General features: G+C 43.4%; 1 protein-coding gene across 4 annotated transcripts in view; it reads right to left on the reverse strand.

Annotated features, from left to right (window-relative positions):
* Positions 1–643: 643 nt before the first annotated feature.
* Positions 644–22,345, reverse strand: part of LOC120063024 (2-oxoglutarate dehydrogenase, mitochondrial) — a 95,978-nt gene continuing 74,276 nt past the window's right edge. For all 4 annotated transcript variants that reach the window (XM_039013124.1, XM_039013123.1, XM_039013125.1 and 1 more), the window contains 10 exons: positions 17,198–17,326; positions 16,787–16,937; positions 11,600–11,727; positions 8,310–8,488; positions 2,936–3,007; positions 2,201–2,326; positions 2,049–2,121; positions 1,750–1,913; positions 1,359–1,513; positions 644–1,278 (listed from right to left, as the gene is read on the reverse strand). In XM_039013124.1, the coding sequence (XP_038869052.1) occupies positions 1,158–1,278; positions 1,359–1,513; positions 1,750–1,913; positions 2,049–2,121; positions 2,201–2,326; positions 2,936–3,007; positions 8,310–8,488; positions 11,600–11,727; positions 16,787–16,937; positions 17,198–17,326 (1,298 nt within the window). In that variant the 3' untranslated portion in view covers positions 644–1,157. The remainder of the gene's footprint in view (positions 1,279–1,358; positions 1,514–1,749; positions 1,914–2,048; positions 2,122–2,200; positions 2,327–2,935; positions 3,008–8,309; positions 8,489–11,599; positions 11,728–16,786; positions 16,938–17,197; positions 17,327–22,345) is intronic.

The following is a 22,345-nucleotide window of genomic DNA, read 5'->3' on the forward strand; positions in this document are numbered from 1 at the left end:
TCAATATCTCTTTTTCTATTAGCCATTACGAGAACGTTGATTTGAAAAGCAAAAAAATAAAACAACCAATAAACTAACTAAAAGGTAAATCTGTTGCAGATGGTGATATCAGCAACACTCACAAAGGGGATAGCCCTGGAGCTCAGAGAGTGCACTGCAGTGCACTCAGAGCAGAGAACAGGAGGTGGGAACACCTGATTCCTATCAAAATTGAACTAACCGTTGTGTGTTTGCCAAATACTAGCTGTAGTTATCTCAAACTGATTGCCCCATCCTCTGGCTATGTAAGGAGCCAAAGGATGAAGGTGCTTTTCGAAAGGATGACAATTGTGATAGCAACAGAATGAAATACAATCACCAGTACAGCTCTCACACGCACGCACGCACGCACGCACGCACGCACGCACGCACGCACGCACGCACGCACGCACGCACGCACGCACGCACGCACGCACGCACGCACGCACGCACGCACGCACGCACGCACGCACGCACGCACGCACGCACGCACACACACACACACACACACACACACACACACACACACACACACACACGGCTTAAGAAGCAAAATTCAACACAAGAAGGTTATATTGTTGGTGAGTGGAGTGTTAACCAGAGAAATACAGGTAGAGAACACCAGAAGAAGAATTATCATTTAATGACCGTAGTAAATTGTAATGTTTGTTTATGTGTCAATTAATCCCATAAAGGATGGGTTGCTAATTTGACATGAAAATAAAATGTCATTAATTCAGTAGTAGAACATGAAATGAAGCTAAGGATCACTTATCACTGACTGTACAAAGGTTCTCTTTCCTGACCACTGACTGACTGGCTGGCTCTCTACTGCTGAGTGTGTGGTTTCGGGGCATGTGTCTGATGAAGGTGGGAGAGGGCATGCTCAAACAGAACCAAGAGGAGTGGATGAGGGAGGGTCTGGGTAGGGGAAAGATAGCAGTGGTTTAAAATGAACAGGACTGGTGCTGTTGTGGACTAGGCAGAGAGACCCCGGCCAGGAGAGTAGGTTTGCTCTGAGCGACAAGTTCAGGTGGTATGTGGGCATATGTGTGTGCGTGTATGGGACGGAGGGGCTTCTGGGTTGCAGAGGGTGAAGGCTACCCCTTCTCCTGGGACCGAGGAGGTGGGGGAGATGGTTACATCTGGTCCTTGAAGGCATCCAGATCAAAGGCAGTGTCCAGGAAATTCTTCAGCTCCACTAGGTGGGCCTTCTTGTTTCCTGTGGCTGGGGCCGCGGCAGGTGGGCGACCAGCATACCTGAACACACACGTGATGGAAGAGCTTAATAAGAGTTTAAACACAGAGAGAAGACAAGAAGAGATGAAGGGTTTGTTTACCAGACTGGCTTGGCGCGTTCGATGGTGGTGCGCATGCGGGGCTTGACATAGTCATAGTAGCCCTGATTCTTGTGCTCCTCCTGGCACCACACCAGGTCGGCATTGGGGTACTTCTTGGACTCAGCCTTCACTAGGTCGAAGGGGAAGGGAGACAGCTGCATACAGAGACAAGGGTCATGTGATGAGTAAGGGGAAGGTAGCTCGGATAGCCAAAGGAAGCACCAGTCGGTTTAGGTCACCATATACACAGAGAACACGTCAAACACTTTAGGTCAGGCAAAAGTTCAATTCTTTTCACCTTTCAACTGAGCATTTTTCTAGCACATACCTTTATGTATGTAGGAGCCCTGAGATGTATGCCTGTATACGTGTTGAGTGTGTGTGTAGCTACCTGCTCCATGCGAGCAATGGCGACCATGTCTTCCATGCCGTGGGCCTTGCGTTCCTTGGTTAGCTCGTAGTACACCTTTCCTGTGCAAAAGACTATGCGTTTCACCCCGGCTGGGTTCTGGGTCACGGGGCCACTGTCTGGGATCAGGCGCTGGAATTCTGTGCCTGGAACACAGCGTCGGGACACGGCAACACTCACTGACTGCCAGACATCCAAATGGCATATACACCAGCACTGTCCTTCACACACGCCTACACACCAACAAACACACACACACGCAAACACACAAGCACTCTTACCTGGCAACATCTCGTCAAAGTTGGACCTTGCATCAGGGTGGCGCAGCAGGGATTTGGGGGTGAAAACAATGAGCTATAAAAAAGGACAGATCAGAGGTCAATGAGCTCTAATAAGCAGCTTTAGGGTAAACCTGTTGTTGACGGGGACTCACAGGCTTCCTGAAGGGCGCCAGAATCTGCCGCCTCAGCACGTGGAAGAAGTTGCCAGGGTTGGAGCAGTTGACCACAATCCAGTTGCAGTCATGGAGCTGGCGAATGGCAAAGTCGTCTGTGATGCTCTGGTGGGAAGGAGGGTGAGAGGAAAGGGTGAGGACCAGTCACTGTTTCATCCACATACAGTCTACACTTCCACTGATACTTTGTGTTCTCACATTATGTACCATGCCACTGAAGATTTAGGTGTGTTTAAATTTGATTTGAAATTCTGTTTATGGGACTTTTATATTCTACCCCCTCAGTCTTTGTCTTCATGTCTGACGAAGGTCTATGTGACTAATGTATACACTTGCGAGTTCACACAGTGTGCAGGAGACACATCGACCACCTGTTTCAGTTGCAAAATTGCCTTGAAGGGTTACTGTATGATTCTGATTTACCCAGTCAGATTATCTTGTGGATACCACTTTTATATCTCTGCGTGCAGTATGAAGGAAGTTTCATGAGCCAATGGTAACTAGCATTAACGCAATGACTGGAAGACCACAGGTACAGTAGCACATTGCCAGAATCTTGCAGTATTCTTTTAATAACATTACCCCAGCGAAAGCATAGAATCTGTTTGGAAGAAAATGTCTAGCTATGTCAGGCATGAACGAGTAAATGAAAGTGAGTGGTATTTTGGATACAAGAGGCAGTGCAGAATGATTAGGAGACAGGGATGGACCCACTGGGAGCATGTCAGGATCATCGTTGCACATCTGGAGGAACCTCTCTGGACGAGCAGAGGAGTGTTCTGGGCCCTGTGGAGAGAAGAGAAAGGAGGTCAGAAGGGCTGGCACAGTCACTGTATAATCGTGTAACTAACTTTATTGTCAAGTAGATATACTTTACCCAAAAGCATGTAGTGTATTTGTATTTATTATGGATCCCCATTAGCTGATGCCTTCCAGGGGTCAGGCAGAATTAAGGAAGTGATACAATTTTAAAAACATGTGCCCTCAGGCCCATACTCCACTATCACATATTTACAACACAAAATCCATTGTGGTGGATGAATCAGAATTAGTTGGGTAACATAAGTAATTAAGATGTCATATCTGCATAATATTCTTATGTGATATACTTTTTATTAGAATGTATCCCTTTGGACTATAGTGTTGACAGTTGCACTTTTCCCTTCTCAAACAGGGCTCAGTCACTTGGGGCCCAGAGAGGGGAGAGGTCAGGCTTGTCTTTTACATGTCTCTGGTGCTATGCAGAATATCAGAAAGGGAAGAGGACAGGATGGAACATTGTCTTCATATGTGAATGTATCTGTTAAACCATGTGAAGGGATGGCGTGATTAAGGGGGAACCAATTACTTGTCTCTACAATGTCTGTGCGCAAGTCACTCCCCTCAGTGAGCTTGTCCAGGAGTGGGGTCAAGAGGGGGTTGACTTGAGATGGGAGTATCTAGAGTTGACAATTGAGTTATGCCTTGGATGAGGTAATGTTTTTGTACTATGAAGTACCAGGAACGAGATTAGAACCTCGTCTTAGAGACCAAACTGAACGATAATTTATAGCGAATGCTATCTGGCTATGGGATATTCCTCTCTCAAGTAAAAGGCCCTTTGTGAACTTTTCCTAAGATCTGTGGTTCGTCATGTAAGTTGAGAGGGGTGTATCTTGGCTATAAAATATATTTGTATTCTTATGTAGGGACTCTCAGAATTCATTATAGACACTGAATTGATCTGAGAGTCAAAGGGCTATTGTAAAGCTCATATTATTAAAGATGAAGTTTAAGTATAACTCTGACTGGTGTGTGGTTTGTAACTCTCCTCATTTGGTAATACAGGAAATTGCCACGACAGCATGTTATCATGTGTGTGTATGCATGTGTTTGTGCCTATGTTTGTGTTACTTCACAGACCCCGCTGTTCCATAAGGTGTATTTTTATCTGCTTTTTAAATCTGATTCTACTGATTGCATCAGTTACCTGATGTGGAATAGAGATCCATGTAGTCATGGCTCTATGTAGTACTGTGCGCCTCCCATAGTCTGTTCTGGACTTGTGGACTGTGAAGAGACCTCTTGTGGCATGTCTTGTGGGGTATGCATGGGTGTCCAAGCTGTGTGCCAGTGTTTTAAACAGACAGCTCGGTACCTTCAGCTTGTCAACAACTCTTACAAAAATAAGTAATGAGGAAGTCAATCTCGCTTCCACTTTGATCCATGAACGATTGACATGCATGTTAGCTCTCCGTGTACTTTTAAGGGCCAGCCGTGCTGCCCTGTTCTGAGCCAACTGCAATTTTCTCAAGTCCCTCTTTGTCGCACCTCACCACACGACTGAACAGTAGTCCAGGTGCGACAAAACCAGGGCCTGTAGGACCTGACTTGTTGATAGTGTTGTTAAGAAGTCAGAGCAGCACTTTATTATGGACAGACTTCTCCGCATCTTAGCTACTGTTGTATTAATATGTTTTGACTATGACCGTATACAATCCAGAGTAACTCCAAGCAGTTTAGTCAACTTGCTCAATTTCCACATTATTCATTGCGAGACGTAGTTGAGCTTTAGGGTTTAGGGAATGATTTGTCCCAAATACAATGCTTTAAGTTTTTGAAATATTTAGGACTAACTTATTCCTTGCTCCCCATTCTTAAACTGCAGCTCGTAATGGGCCTAAACAGCTACCCTGGGAAATTCCTGATTCTACCTGAATTATGTTTGAGACTTCCATTAAAGCACACCCTCTGCGTTCACCCACTGAAGTCTAACAAGACAGCCCCCACAATCATTTTATCATCAATTTCGCTCAGCCAATCATCAGTAATTTGTGTAAGTGCTGTGCTTGTTGAGTGTCCTTCTCTCTTTGCGTGCTGAAAGTCTGTTGTCAATTTGTTTACTGTGAAATAGCATTGTCTGGTCAAACACCATTTTTTCCAGAAGTTAACTACGGTTTGGTAACAGACTGATTGGTCGGCTATTTGAGCCAGTAAAGGGGGCTTTACTCTTCTTGGGTAGTGGAATAACTGTAGCTTTCCTCCAGGCCTGAGGGCACATACTTTCTAGTAGGCTTAATTTGAAGATGTGGCAATATCGTCCACTATTATCCTCAGTCATTTTCCATCCAGATTGTCAGACCCTGGTGGCTTGTCATTGTTGATAGACAACAATCATTTTTTCACCTCCTCCACACTGGCTTTACAGAATTCAAAAGTACAATTATTGTCTTTCATAATTTGGTCAGATATACTTGGATGTGTAGTGTCAGCGTTTGTTGCTGGCATGTTTATCTTGCCAATGAAAAAGTAATTAAATATCAGTGGGTTTTGTGATAAATGAGCCATCTGATTCAATGAATGATGGAGCCGAGTTGGCTTTTCCCCCCAAAATGTCATTTAAGGTGCTCCAAAGCTTTTTAATATCATTCTTTATATAATGTATATTTGTTTCAAAGTATAGTTTCTTTTGATTTCGCTTAGTCACATGATTTCTTAATTTGCTGTACGTTTGCCAATCGGTTGTACAACCAGACCGATTTGCCATTTATTTTGCCTCATCACAATTTTTAAATTCCTCATCAATCAAAGGGGATTTAACAGTTTATAGTCATTTTCTTAATGGGTGCGGGCTTATTAGAACTGGAGTAAGCTATTTCAAATGTGTCAAGTGCAGCGTCTGGTTGCTCCTCATTACACACCACAGACCAGCAAATATTCTTTAAATCAACATATGAATCACTACAAAACTTCTTGTATGACCTCTTACACTATATTAGGCCCAGCCTTTGGAACTTTGGTTTTCCTAGATATGTCTATTATATTGTGATCACTACATCCTATGGATTTGGATACTGCTTTAAAGCAAATATCTGCGGCATTAGTAAAAACGTGATCAATACATGATGATTTCATTCGTGTGCTGTTTGTAACTACCCTGGAAGTTTGACTGACAACCTGATCCAGGTTGCAGGCACTGGTTACAGTTTGAAGCTTTTTCTTGAGTGGGCAGCTTGATGAGAGCAAGTTAATATTTAAATCACCCAGAAAATATACACTGCTCAAAAAAATGAAGGGAACACTTAAACAACACAATGTAACTCCAAGTCAATCACACTTCTGTGAAATCAAACTGTCCACTTAGGAAGCAACACTGATTGACAATAAATTTCACATGCTGTTGTGCAAATGGAATAGACAAAAGGTGGAAATTATAGGCAATTAGCAAGACACCCCCAATAAAGGAGTGGTTCTGCAGGTGGTGACCACAGACCACTTCTCAGTTCCTATGCTTCCTGGCTGATGTTTTGGTCACTTTTGAATGCTGGCGGTGCTTTCACTCTAGTGGTAGCATGAGACGGAGTCTACAACCCACACAAGTGGCTCAGGTAGTGCAGCTCATCCAGGATAGCACATCAATGCGAGCTGGGGCAAGAAGGTTTGCTGTGTCTGTCAGCGTAGTGTCCAGAGCATGGAGACGCTACCAGGAGACAGGCCAGTACATCAGGAGACGTGGAGGAGGCCGTAGGAGGGCAACAACCCAGCAGCAGGACCGCTACCTCCGCCTTTGTGCAAGGAGGAGCAGGAGGAGCACTGCCAGAGCCCTGCAAAATGACCTCCAGCAGGCCACAAATGTGCATGTGTCTGCTCAAACGGTCAGAAACAGACTCCATGAGGGTGGTATGAGGGCCCGACGTCCACAGGTGGGGGTTGTGCTTACAGCCCAACACCGTGCAGGACGTTTGGCATTTGCCAGAGAACACCAAGATTGGCAAATTCACCACTGGCGCCCTGTGCTCTTCACAGATGAAAGCAGGTTCACACACACATGTGACAGACGTGACAGAGTCTGGAGACGCCGTGGAGAACGTTCTGCTGCCTGCAACATCCTCCAGCATGACCGGTTTGGCGGTGGGTCAGTCATGGTGTGGGGTGGCATTTCTTTGGGGGGCCGCACAGCCCTCCATGTGCTCGCCAGAGGTAGCCTGACTGCCATTAGGTACCGAGATGAGATCCTCAGACCCCTTGTGAGACCAAATGCTGGTGCGGTTGGCCCTGGGTTCCTCCTAATGCAAGACAATGCTAGACCTCATGTGGCTGGAGTGTGTCAGCAGTTCCTGCAAGAGGAAGGCATTGATGCTATGGACTGGCCCGCCCGTTCCCCAGACCTGAATCCAATTGAGCACATCTGGGACATCATGTCTCGCTCCATCCACCAACGCCACGTTGCACTACAGACTGTCCAGGAGTTGGCGGATGCTTTCGTCCAGTTCTGGGAGGAGATCCCTCAGGAGACCATCCGCCACCTCATCAGGAGCATGCCCAGGCGTTGTAGGGAGGTCATACAGGCACGTGGAGGCCACACACACTACTGAGCCTCATTTTGACTTGTTTTAAGGACATTACATCAAAGTTGGGTCAGCCTGTAGTGTGGTTTTCCACTTTAATTTTGAGTGTGACTCCAAATCCAGCCCTCCATAGGTTGATAAATTTGATTTCCATTGATAATTTTTGTGTGATTTTGTTGTCAGCACATTCAACGATGTAAAGAAAAAAGTATTTAATAAGAATATTTAATTCATTCAGATCTAGGATGTGTTATTTTAGTGTTCCCTTTATTTTTTTGAGCAGTGTACTTCTCTGTTGATATCACATACATTATCAAGCATTTCACACATATTATCCAGATACTGACTGTTAGCACTTAAAGTCTTAATTCTTTACTGGGAAACTTATCAGAAGTAGACTTGACAGTGCAGGGTGAGCTACACAAAGGGGTCTTCCTACTAGGGCACACCGCCTCAGTGCTAACAGTAACTCTGATTCATAGGCTCATGATTACTGCATCCAATAGCTGTAGGATTAACAGAGGTATTCTGGAAATTAAATTACTTACATTGTGTCTGCCAACGCCCCTATGATAATGTACATTTTATGCAGCATTATGACGACTCATTTTCACAATGGTAGGGATTAATTGAGCTGGTTTTGGGTAATTGATAAGTCATTGTAAATTAATGATTGTGTAAATGTGTAAAAGGGTAAATTAATGATTATGAACAATTGACACTCCATCTCCTCCCTCCAATTGGCGCTCTGGAGGACTCACCATGCCCTCCATGCCGTGGGGCAGCAGCAGGACGATGCCGTTCTGGCGGACCCACTTGGCCTGGCCGGGGCAGATGAACTGGTCGATGATGCACTGGGCTGTGTTGTGGAAGTCTCCGAACTGAGCCTCCCACAGCACCAGGGCATTGGGACTGGCCATGGCAAAGCCCAGCTCGAAACCTAACAACACAGACAGGGAGAAAAGGAAAGAGAATGCAACTGAGAGAGAGTAAGAGAGGTTCATAACTCTGGACGATGCACACTTGCCGAGATGATAATCAATGAGCAAGTCGTTGAGATCTCTTCTGGTGGGTGTATCATTCAAACAGAATGCATGACGGCAGCTGTTATAGCCAATGGCAAGAGCTGCCCTTTCCCAATTGGCTGTCGCGTCACTGAAATTTGAATTGTTGAATGTTGGCTGCTGCTGTGCATCTACGTTCATTGAAAAGGACTGGTCGCTGATTATCTCACGAAGTGTGAGTCCCCAGTTAGTAGCGGTGGAGATAGTAGTAAGCGGTTATTTGAATGAGCATTCCTGTGTATTCCAGTTTCTCCAATTGTAGTTTCACACTAAATGCGAGTGAGTGAGTGAGTGAGTGAGTGAGTGAGTATGTGAGGGAGCTGTGTGTGTCAGTGTGGTGTCATGACTGTCCTATGAGGATTCAAATAGGTCAGATCAGGTTTGCAATGAATGACTTCAACCAGACCCCCTCTCACCCACAGAGGGGTGGAGGAAGGAACTGGTGGGGGTTAAAAACTCACACCCTGTTGTAAATCAAGGACAGAACATTCATCTCTCCCTCTCCAAATTCACCAAAGGAATGTGCCTTTGTTTCAGGAGTTTTTTTCCCACCAAAACTAACACGTTCAAGGGCAACTACTGGAACAATGTTTCTAACATAGAACGTGGGGAATGGTCAGAGGCGATCTAAAGATCTAGCAAACCTTCGGTTACTGGCCCAACGCTCTAACCACTAGGCTACCTTCCACCCCAAAGAACAGTGAAGTCGTTTTGGTTTGTTATTTTGTGATGTCTTTAAAAATATTATAAAAGGAAATACTGTAACCTGGAAAGTGTACCCACTACAAGTACGAAGTTTCCATCCTATGTGTTGTGTATGAAATATGAAAAGAATGTGTTTTTGTTGAGAGGGATGTGATTTGAGAAACTATAAGAGAAAAGTGTTTCTATAACTGTGCACAGTAAGTAGTGAGGTCAGAGCGTGTCATCCGGACGGAACCGCCTCCTAACAAACTGTATAAAAGAATGGGTTAAGAATGAACATATCAGACCAGAGAGACGTAGAGCTGCAGGTCTGTGGTCTGAACTCAATCTCAACGCGAGGTAGAGACGATAAACTCAACTCCCGGACCATCACTGGTACGGCTGATTAGCTGTCCTCAGTATCTAGAAAAGTGAATTTAAGTGGGACCATTCTATTACTCTGCTCAAACCATCTCATCACCCTACTGCGAACCATCGACACGGCTGGCTAGCCTATCTTCAAAAAGGCATCTTCCAGAGTGAATGGAAGGAGAATCAACTCTGTAGTTCTGTTCAGGACTACACGACAAGTCACCGGTTACTGGACAACTGCAGAGGAGAACAACAGTAGAAGACTTGTGGAACCATTTTGGGACAATCAGAGCCTTACAAGCGTGCCGCGAAAAGGCCCTTTCTAAGGCGGCCCGGTTCCGAGAGATACACGGCGAACCAAGGAATTGCACGTAAATACATTCACGTGCAAGCGTCCGATGGTTCGTGTGCAAAGTATAAGAGTACTAAAACAGAGTAGTTTCTAAATGTACCAGCGTTAAGTTACTCTGTCCCGTTCTCTCTCACGCCATCTCCATGTCTTTTGTAACAAGCAGCCATATTGTTGACAGTCTGCTAGGGACCTGTTTTTAACATATTAAGTGTGTATGTTTATCCTGTGTTACCATTTACTATCTAGTAAATAAATAATTAAACCAATTTGTGTAGTACTGAATCATAAGTAAGGCTCAGGTTTTTGCAGATGCAAGGAGGTTATGACTGTTCAGAATTATATGATATTAGGTTATGATTAATAAGTTGACTGTTTATAAACATTTACAGTTTAATTCGGGAGATTGTAACTCTTTAAAAAAACGCTCTCGTGGTACCCCAGATCCATCACGATTAATTTAAAATCGGGTAACAATTAAACATAGTTGATTAGATAAATAACAGTCTTCAGATTAATGTTAAGTCACGACAGTGTGTGCGAGAAAGATACAGACAGACACAGAGAGAGAGAGAGACAGACACAGAGAGAGAGAGAGAGACACAGACAGACAGACACACACAGAGAGAGAGAGAGAGACCGAGACACACACAGAGACCGAGACCCAGACACACAGAGACCGAGACCCAGACACACAGAGACCGAGACCCAGACACACAGAGACCGAGACCCAGACACACAGAGACAGAGACAGACAGAGACCAAGACCGAGACCCAGACACACAGAGACCGAGACACACAGAGACCCAGACCGAGACCGAGACCCACACACACAGAGACCGAGACCCAGACACAGAGACCGAGACAGAGACAGAGACCGAGACACACACAGAGACCGAGACACACACAGAGACCGAGACACACAGACAGAGACCGAGACACACAGACAGAGACCGAGACACCCAGACAGAGACCGAGACACACAGACAGAGACCGAGACACACAGACCGAGACACACAGACAGAGACCGAGACACACAGACAGAGACCGAGACACACACACAGACAGAGACCGAGACACACACACAGACAGAGACCGAGACAGACACACAGACAGAGACCGAGACACACACACAGACAGAGACCGAGACACACACACAGACAGAGACCGAGACAGACACACACAGACAGAGACAGACACACAGAGACAGACACACAGAGACAGAGACAGACACACAGAGACAGACACACAGAGACAGAGACAGACACACAGAGACCGAGACAGACACACAGAGACAGAGACAGACACACAGAGACAGAGACAGACACACAGAGACCGAGACAGACACACAGAGACCGAGACAGACACACAGAGACCGAGACAGACACACAGAGACCGAGACAGACACACAGAGACAGAGACAGACACACAGAGACCGAGACAGACACACAGAGACCGAGACAGACACACAGAGACCGAGACAGACACACAGAGACCGAGACAGACACACAGAGACCGAGACAGACACACAGAGACCGAGACAGACACACAGAGACAGACAGAGAGAGAGACCGAGACTGACCCAGCACACCGTACTCCGACAGGGAGCTGTTGCAGACGGTGTAGGGGGCCTGGTTGGGGGCCACGTGGTTCATGGGGATGCAGACCCTCTTGTCCACGTTCTGATCGTGCAGCACATGGTGACGATGACTGGCAAGGAGGGAAACACACCAACAAGGACAATGAGGGACAAGATCTGCAAATCCCAAACGGCACCCTATTCCCTTTATAGTGCACTTCTTTTGACCAGACATTTCTTCATATGGATTGCTCCGCACTTGCCTTTATTATGCCGGACTCTGAATTGGCTCTAGAACTTCTCATCTATTCATTTTTTATTTTTTATTTCTGGCAGACAAAAAAATGCCCCTTTAAACACCTTAGTTAAAACAAATAAAAAAATAAATATTGATCCTTGGTTCTCTATAGAACTTTCAGATGTCATTATGATGAGAAATCAGGCCTGGGCCAAGGATAGAAAAACTGACTTGGTAGCTGATTGCCAGCGCTTCAGGCAATTAATAATTAGATGTACAGTTGAAGTTGGAAGTTTACATACACTTAGGTTGGAGTCATTAAAACTCAATTTTCAACCACTCCACAAATTTCTTGTTAACAAACTATAGTTTTGGCAAGTCGGTTAAGACATCTACTTTGTGCATGACACGAGTAATTTTCCCAACAATTGTTTACAGACAGATTATTTCACTTAATCACAATTCCAGTGGGTCAGAAGTTGACTGTGCCTTTAAACAGCTGGGAAAATTACAGAAAATTATGTCATGGCTTTAGAAGCTTCTGATAGTCTAATTGACATCATTTGAGTCAATTGGAGGTGTACATGAGGATGTATTTCAAGACCTACCTTCAACTCAGTGCCTCTTTGCTTGACATCATTGGAAAATCAAAAGAAATCAGCCAAGACCTCAGAAAAAAAATGGTAGACCTCCACAAGTCTGGTTCATCCTTGGGAGCAATTGCCAAACGCCTGAAGGTACCACGTTCATCTGTACAAAGAATAGTACGCAAGTATAAACACCATGGGACAGCACAGCCGTCATACCGCTCAGGAAGGAGACGTGTTCTGTCTCCTAGAGATTAACCTACTTTGGTGCAAAAAGTGCAAATCAATCCCAGAAAAACAGCAAAGGACCTTGTGAAGATGCTTGAGGAAACGGGTTCAAAAGTATCTATATCCACAGTGAAACGAGTCCTATAGACACAATCTGAAAGGCCGCTCAGCAAGGAAGAAGCTACTGTTCCAAAACCGCCATTAAAGCCAGACTATGGTTTGCAACTGCACATGGGGACAAAGATCGCACTTTTTGGAGAAATGTTCTCTGGTCTGATGAAACAAAAATAGAACTATTTGGCCATAATGACCATCGTTATGCTTGGAGGAAAAAGGGGGATGCTTGCAAGCCGAAGAACAACATCGGAAACGTGAAGCAGGGGGTGGCAGCATCATGTTGTGGGGGTGCTTTGCTGCAGGAGGGACTGGTGCACTTCACAAAATAGATGGCATCATGAGGAGGAGAAATTATGTGGATATATTGAAGCAACATCTCAAGACATCAGGAAGTTAAAGCTTGGTCGCAAATGGGTCTTCCAAATGGACAATGACCCCAAGCATACATCCAAAGTTGTGGCAAAATGGCTTAAGGACAACAAAGTCAAAGTATTGGAGTGGCCATCACAAAGCCCTGACCTCAATTCCATAGAAAAGTTGTGGGCAGAACTGAAAAAGTATGTGCGAGCAAGGAGGCCTACAAACCTGACTCAGTTACACCAGCTCTGTCAGGAGGAATGGGCCAATATTCACCCAATTTATTGTGGAAGGCTACCCAAAACGTTTGACCCAAGTTAAGCAATTTAAAGGCAATGCTATCAAATACTTATTGACTGTATGTAAACTTCTGACCCACTGGGTATGTGATGAAATAAATAAAAGCTGAAAAATAAAGTGGTGATCCTAACTGACCGAAGACAGGGAATTTTTACTAGGATTAAATGTCAGGAATAGTGAAAAACTGAGTTTAAATGTATTTGGCTAAGGTGTATGTAAACTTCCGACTTCAACTGTATATCTGTTGGTCACAGATACTGTAGCTTAAAAAAAAGGCAGGGGCCTAGATCAGAAAACCAGCCAGTATCTGGTGTGACCACTATTTGCCTCGTGCAGCACGACACATCTCCTTCGCATAGAGTTGATCAGGCAGTTGATTGTGGCCTGTGGAATGTTGCCCCACTCTTCAATGACCGTGCGAAGTTGCTGTATATTGGAAGGAACTGGAACACGCTGTCGTACACGTCAATTCATGATCATGCCATTTAATCAGCTTCTTGATATGCCACGCTTGTCAGAAGAATGAATTATCTTGGCAAAAGGAGAAATGCTAACTAACAGAGATGTAAACAAATTTGTGCACAAAAATTGAGAGTAATAACATTTTTGGCGTATGGAACCTTTCTGGGATCTTTTATTTCAGCTCATGAAATCAACACTTTACATGTTGCGTTTATATTGTTTTTCAGTGTATATGTTACTCTACAAATCACAAAAATGTATCTGATGATTTATGCATATGTTATTTGGATGGAGCCCTCATTGATCCGAGTCCCCGCTTATAAATATCTGGGTATCTGAATTGACGAAAAGCCATCTCTCAAAAAGCATCTTGATGAGTTCAATAATAGGAATAGGTCATGCCTTTCATTAATCCCTATGATGTCCGGAGCCTGCTGGTTTTCTGTTCTACTTGAAAATTAATTGCACACACCTGGTGTCCAGGTCTAAATCAGTCCCTGATTAGAGTGGAACAATAAAAAAAAGCAGTGTTGAGTTTGAAGGATCTATATTAGAAGTCGACCGATTAATCGGAATGGCCGATTAATTAGGGCCTATTTCGAGTTTTCATTAAAAAAAAAGTTTTTACACCTTTATTTAACTAGGCAAGTCAGTTAAGAACACATTCTTATTTTCAATGACGGCCTAGGAACGTTGGGTTAACTGCCTTGTTCAGGGGCAGAACGACAGATTTTTACCTTGTCAGCTCAGGGAATCAATCTTGCAACCTTAACGGTTAACTAGTCCAACGCTCAAACCACCTGCCTCACGAGGAGCCCGCCTGTTACGCGAATGCAGTAAGAAGCCAAGGTAAGTTGCTAGCTAGCATTAAACTTATCTTATAAAAAACAATCAATCAATCCTAATCACTAGTTATAACTACACATGGTTGATGATATTACTAGTTTATCTAGTGTGTCCTGCGTTGTATATAATCGATGCAGTGCGCATTCGCGAAAAAGGACTGTCGTTGCTCCAACGTGTACCTAACCATAAACATCAATGCCTTTCTTAAAATCAATACACAGAAGTATATATTTTTAAACCTGCATATTTAGCTAAAAGAAATCCAGGTTAGCAGGCAATATTAACCAGGTGAAATTGTGTCACTTCTCTTGCGTTCATTGCACGCAGAGTCAGGGTATATGCAACATTTTGGGCCGCCTGGCTCATTGCGAACTAATTTGCCAGAATTTTACGTAATTATGACATAACATTGAAGGTTGTGCAATGTAACAGGAATATTTACACTGATGGATGCCACCCATTATATAAAATAAGGAACGGTTCCGTATTTCACTGAAAGAATAAATGTTTTGTTTTCGAGATGATAGTTTCCGGATTCGACCATATTAATGACCTAAGGCTCGTATTTCTGTGTGTAATTATGTTATAATTAAGTCTATGATTTGATAGAGCAGTCTGACTGAGCGATGGTGGGCACCAGCACGCTCGTAAGCATTCATTCAAACAGCACTTTCGTGCGTTTTGCCAGCAGCTCTGCTGTTTATGAATTCAAGCCTATCAACTCCCGAAATTAGGCTGGTGTAACCGATGTGAAATGACTAGATAGTTAGCGGGGTGCGCGCTAATAGCATTTCAAACGTCACTCGCTCTGAGACTTGGAGTAGTTGTTCCCCTTGCTCTGCATGGGTAACGCTGCTTCGAGGGTGGCTGTTGTCAATGTGTTCCTGGTTCGAGCCCAGGTAGCGGCGAGGAGAGGGATGGAAGCTATACTGTTACACTGGCAATACTAAAGTGCCTATAAGAACATCCAATAGTCAAAGGTATATGAAATACAAATCGTATAGAGAGAAATAGTCCTATAATTCCTATAATAACTACAACCTAAAACTTCTTACCTGGGAATATTGAAGACTCATGTTAAAAGGAACCACCAGCTTTCATATGTTCTCATGTTCTGAGCAAGGAACTTAAACGTTAGCTTTCTTACATGGCACATATTGCACTTTTACTTTCTTCTCCAACACTTTGTTTTTGCATTATTTAAACCAAATTGAACATGTTTCATTATTTATTTGAGGCTAAATTGATTTTATTGATGTATTATATTAAGTTAAAATAAGTTTTCATTCAGTATTGTTGTAATTGTCATTATTACAAAAAAAACAAAAAATCTGCCGATTAATCGGTATCGGCTTTTTTGGTCCTCCAATTATCGGTATCGGCGTTGAAAAATCATAATCGGTCGACCTCTAAATGCAGCTGCCACTGTATTAAAGCCATTGGACGCAGTTTGTCACAGCGCAGTATGCTTTATTACATGTGATAGGTTAAGTACACATAACTGCAATCTGTATTAGAAAGCAGGCTGGCCGTCTTTCAAGTCTCATAGGTCAATGCATTGTACTCTTTTTGTTTATAAAGCCCTCCTGCAGAAACTTCCGCCGTACCTTACTTCATTGCTAACTTAAAATGTACGATACCAGACCCGGTCTCAGGGATGGCTAACTCTGTAGATCCCTTCGATCTCCACGGAGTTAGGTAAATCTGCTTTCAGGTTTTCTGCACCTTACTTGTAATCTCCAAGGCTCTCTAAAGTTTGATGAATTGGTGCCTCTTGGGCAGATCAAAGAGCTGATTGGGGACATTTTTACTGAAGAGTGTGTTCTCTATGATTGTGTTTTTCATTTCATGTATGGGATGTCAATAATGTATGTGTATAGTGTATATTGATGTGTATATAGGGCTCATCTGTGAAAGAGACCTTGGTCTCAGCACGACACCCTGTACAAGGTACAACAAAAATTAAGTAGTTTGACACAAGCCAAGATTACACACTCAAAAATGGAAACCATTGTTTTGTCTGAGATCGAGACTCTTTTCCCCCCTTCTCCTCACCTGAAGGTGCCTCTCTCCACATCCTGGCCACTGAGGCGAACATGGATGCCCTCTTTGAGCAGTGAGCCAAAGGCCATATACTCCCCCAGGGCCCAGTCCACTGTGCGGTTTTTGATCATCTCTCCTCGGGCCTTCAAGATACGGCTCAGACCTGCGGAGTAGCAGAAAACCAGACGTTCGTCACCAGGTAACGAGGCAGTCTTTTTGTAATCTGTTCTCACCTAAAACCGCTCCAATCTTATGGTGTGTACATTTTACTGTATGCACAGAAAACAAAGGTGCCATCAAATGTGTGTTTAAAGCCAGTCATTGAAAAGCCATGTGTTCACTCTTTTGGCCTCCCTACCTCAAGAAATACATGATATCATATTATTATGTAATATTTATGCAACGGTCAAGAGGGTTTCCCACCACCATGGATGGTGAAGTCTTCGACTGGCACTGAAGAGGCCACCTGTCCGATGTGGATCAGCTCCTCCTCAGTCAGGCCGGTTGTCGGGCAGGTCAAGCTCTTGGGCTGGCCATCGAGGTTGAAAAAACCTGCACACAAACAGGCACATTATTCACAACCTACAACACACACACACACACACACACTGCAGGGTCCGACAATGTGTGTTATTAGTTTAAGCAGACAGTGTTTGTCTGTTGTTGCGACTTACATGAAGATCAGATCTAATTTTATGACCAATTTATGCAGAAATCCAGATAATTCACATACTTTTTCTTGCAACTGTACCTGCTCTGTCACAGTATACCATTGGAGACTACACACAGAAAAGTCGTGGCATTTGTACATTTGGCATTATTATTTTACTTAGTTACAGTTCATATAAGGAAATATGAACAGATATGCATCTGTTGGTCACAGATGGCTTAAAAAAAAAGTAGGGGTGTGGATCAGAGAAGTAGTCAGTGTCTGGTGTGACCAACATTTGCCTCATGCAGCACGACACATCTCCTTCGCATGGAGTTGATCAGGCTGTTGATGTGGCCAGTGGAATGTTGTCCCACTCCTCTTCAATGGCTGTGCGAAGTTGCTGAATATTGGAGGGAACTGGAACACGCTGTCGTACACGTCGATCCATGAACATGCTTCTTGATATGCCACGCTGTTGTACGCGTCGATCCAGAACATCCCAAACATGCTCAATGGGTGACATGTCTGAGTATGCAGGCCATGGAAGAACTGGGACATTTTCAGCTTCCAGGAATTGTGTACAGATCCTTGTGACATGGGGCTGTGCATTATCATGCTAAAACATGAGGTGATGGCGGCGGATTAACGACACGACAATGGGCCTCATGATCTCGTCACGGTATCTCTGTGCACTCAAATTGCCGTCCATAAAATGCAATTGTGTTCATTGTCGGTAGCTTATGCCTGCCCATACCATCACCATGGGGCACTCGTTGACACACTGTATTTGTATTTATTATCGATCCCCATTAGCTGCCAAAGCAGCAGCAACTCTTCCTTGGGTCCAGCAAAATTAAGGCAGTTCATACAATTTTAAAACATTACAATACATTCACAACACACTCTGTGCCCACATGCCCCTACTCCAGCACTACCACATATCTACAGTACTAAATCCATGTGTATGTATAGTGCGTATGTTATTGTGTGTGTGTGTGTGTGTATATGTGTGCATGCGTCTGTGCCAATGTTTGTCTTGCTTCACAGTCCCCGCTGTTGCATAAGGTGTTTATCTTATCTGTTTATATTTTTCTGTTTTTTAAATCTAATTTTACTGCGTGCATCAGTTACTTGATATGGAATAGAGTTCCATGTAGTCATGGCTCTATGTAGTACTGTGTGCCTCCCATAGTCTGTTCTGGACTTGGGGACTGTGAAGAGACCTCTTGTGGCATGTCTTATGGGGTATGCATGGGTGTCCGAGCTGTGTGCCAGTAGTTTAGACTGCTCGGTGCATTCAAAATGTCAATACCTCTTATAAATAAAATTAGTGATGAAGTCAATCTCTCCTCCACTTTCAGCCAGGAGAGATTGACATGCATATTATTAATATTAGCTCTCTGTGTACATCCAAGGGCCAGCCGTGCTGCCCTGTTCTGAGACCATTGCAATTAAGTCCTTTTTTGTGGCACCTGACCACACGACTGAACAATAGTCAAGGTGCGACAAAACAAGGGCCTGTAGGACCTGCCTTGTTGATCGTGTTGTTAAAGGCAGAGCATCGCTTTATTATAGACAAACTTCTCCCCATCTTAGCTACTACTGCATCAATATGTTTTGACCATGACAGTTTACAATCTAGGGTTACTCCAAGCAGTTTAGTCATCTCAATTTCCACATTATTTATTACAAGATTTAGTTGAGGTTTAGGGTTTAGTTAGTGTTTTGTTCCAAATACAATGCTTTTAGTTTTATAAAAATGTAGGGCTAACTTATTGCTTGCCACCCACTCAAACTAACTGCAGCTCTTTGTTGAGTGTTGCAGTCATTTCAGTCGCTGTAGTAGCTGACGTGTATAGTGTTGAGTCACCTGCATACATAGAAATTCTGGCTTTATTCAAAGTCAGTGGCATGTCATTAGTAAAAAAATGTAAAAAGCAAGGGGTCTAAACAGCTACCCTGGGAAATTCCTGATTCTAACTGGATTATATTTCATAGGCTTCCATTAAAGAACACCCTGTGTTTTGTTAGACAAGTAACTCTTTATCCACATTATAGCAGGGGGTGTAAAGCCATAGCACAAGTTTTTCCAGCAGCAGACTATGATCAATAATGTCAAAAGCTGCACTGAAGTCTAACAAGACAGCCCCCACAATTGTATCATCAATTTCTGTATGCCCTTCTTCTCCAGGGTGGCAGTGGCCATCGAAGGTGAGCATTTGCCCATTGATGTCAGTTGCGACGCCGATCTGCAGTCAGGTCAAGACCCTGGTGAGGACGACGAGCACGCAGATGAGCTTCCCCGAGACAGAAATTCTTCAGTTGTGCAAAGCCACAGTTTCATCAGCTGTCCAGGTGGCTGGTGTCAGACGATCCCCGCAGGTGAAGAAGCCAGATGTGAAGAACCTGGGCTCCACAGGTTGGACGTAGTGAAAATATTCTCTAAAACAACATTTGAGGTGGCTTATGGTAGAGAAATAAACATTCAATTCTCTGGAAACTGCTCTGGTGGACATTCATGCAGTCAGCATGACCAGCCCCCAAACTTGATACATCTGTGCTATTGTGTTGTGTGACCAAAGTGCAAATTTTAGAGCGGGCTTTTATTGTCCCCAGTACAAGGTGCAATGATCATGCCGTTTAATCAGCTTCTTGATATTCCACACCCGTCAGGTGGATGGATTATCTTGACAAAGGAGAAATGTTCACTAACAGAGATAAACAAATGTGTATACAAAATTTGAGAGAAAAGTTTTGTGCATATGGAAAATGTTGGGGGATCTTTTATTTCAGCTCAGGAAACATGGGACCAACACTTTACATGTTGCATTTATATTTTTGTTCAGTATAATTAATACAATGCAATTCTAAAGAATAGAGTAATGCCTTACGATTGGTTGATATGATGTATTTAAGTGCATACACCTACCGGTGCCCAGCCCACCTAGGCATACAAGACACTACTAAACACAGTATCATTTCCTTGTACTCAAAGCAAAATAACAAATTATACACATACAATAATCATGGCAAGTATATCTACCATTTAGCCACAAACAGTACATTTCTCATTCTCCTCCAAGCATTTTGAACAAACTGAGTAATCTCAAACGCACCCTGTCTGAAACAAAATTCAAGCCTCTGCTCGTCCCGTAACCAGAATACTTCAGGGTAATCGCCAACATCTTTACAAAAAATGATCATACAGAGGGAAATAAAACAAATTGGATTTTGTTTTCCCCAAGATCACGCAGTAGGCAAATGCTGTCTTCAGGTACTCTGTTAAATCTACCTGTCTATGTGCACAAACTAACCTTCGGCTTTGTGTTGTAGTTCGCTTTGATGAGAGTGATGAGAGTGTATGTTCTAAGTTAAAGTTTAAACCAAATATCAGCTGCCCATTTTACATTGTGGATCAGAAAAAGCTTGTCCTTGATTTGATTAACACCACTTGGTAATTTGTTCCTGAATATATTCTGCAAATCAGTTTCACAAAAAATAGATAATTCTCTAGCCCACGGATAGTTATGAGTAAGGTCCCAGTTGAACACTTGTTTTGTGATTCTGTTTTCTGGCATATTTAACAGTCCGTTCCATAGACATACCATGTCATCTTTTGCCTAACCACACATGGTTCCCAACCCATATCTCCACAGATGGGTTTGGAGTCAGTTTGTGCACACAAAGAGAGCAGCGGATTGCTCTGTTTTACAATTAGTACGCACTTTGGATCCCCATAACCTAGCAGCATAGTCCATCACTAGGCAAACACAGGATGTATAGAGCTGAGAATAAGCAAAGTAACAAAGATCCTTACATATTTTAATTTTGTTTAACAATGACCCCAAGGCTCTACCTGCAGAATCTGCTAGTGATCTAATGCCATCTTCAAAGGTCATCTCTTCATCCAGAGTGAAACCAAGGTATTTATAGAGCCTAGTGTAGAATAATGGGGTTGTACCAAAACAAAATTTGTATGCACTTTTCTGCATGCCCTTCTGTCTGAAATGAACATTATGGGTCTTCTCTTGATTTATCGAAAGTCTCCATTTACTACACCATAAATTAACCATATTCAACATATTCTGGAGGTGATCTTCGGTCTCGGCAAGGAAAACTATGTCACCAGCATACAACAAGATGGCCAGGAATATATGCACAACTTTAACTCCAAGTTTAGCATGTTTGATTTGTAGGGCTAAATCAATAACACCCTACAGTCGATTGACACACCAGCGCGTCAATGTAAGTAACATTTTAAAAAATCCCCATCAAATTACGTGTTTTTTTGCATTGGATGCGTCTCAATCCACCACATTCTCTGATATCGCACTTCAACATCTGCAGTGAAAGGTGGCAGAGCTAGAGCGGTGTTTGTCAGACCATGAGACATCCCAGAAAATCGGTCTTCTCACGAAAACATCTGTACCGTCCGGTTTGACTATTGACTAAACTATTGTGACCAGTCTATGGAAAAGGGAGACTACGACCCCCATAAGTGTCAGGGGACTCGTCTGAAGTCGGTACAGTCGATATGCCAACTTCTGTTTGTAGTGTTCAAACTGTTTGGGCTACACACTGTGGAAAAGGGAGATTATCACGAACGTGGTGGCTTTCTCCGTTTTGCTCTACGACCCCCACAAGTGTCACAGAACGTGTCTGAAGGTAACCAGTACAATTTTATTTATTTTTTTAATTATCAAAAAGGTAGTTTTATGCCAAAAAAGGGGTTAAATGTGTAAAAAAGAGCTCTTATATATCCTAGATATATTCCAAACACATCAAAACCTTGCTTCTTGTGATACATCTTTTTGACTGTCATTTTTGACTTCATTTATGAATGTGTTATTCAATGCGTTTCTCTGGGCTACAGTAGTTAAGGCCAGATATATCTCTATAAAAAAATTGATATAAAGGGG

This window comes from Salvelinus namaycush, chromosome 18 (assembly GCF_016432855.1).
Source record: "Salvelinus namaycush isolate Seneca chromosome 18, SaNama_1.0, whole genome shotgun sequence".
In the NCBI taxonomy this organism is placed as follows: Eukaryota; Metazoa; Chordata; class Actinopteri; order Salmoniformes; family Salmonidae; genus Salvelinus; species Salvelinus namaycush.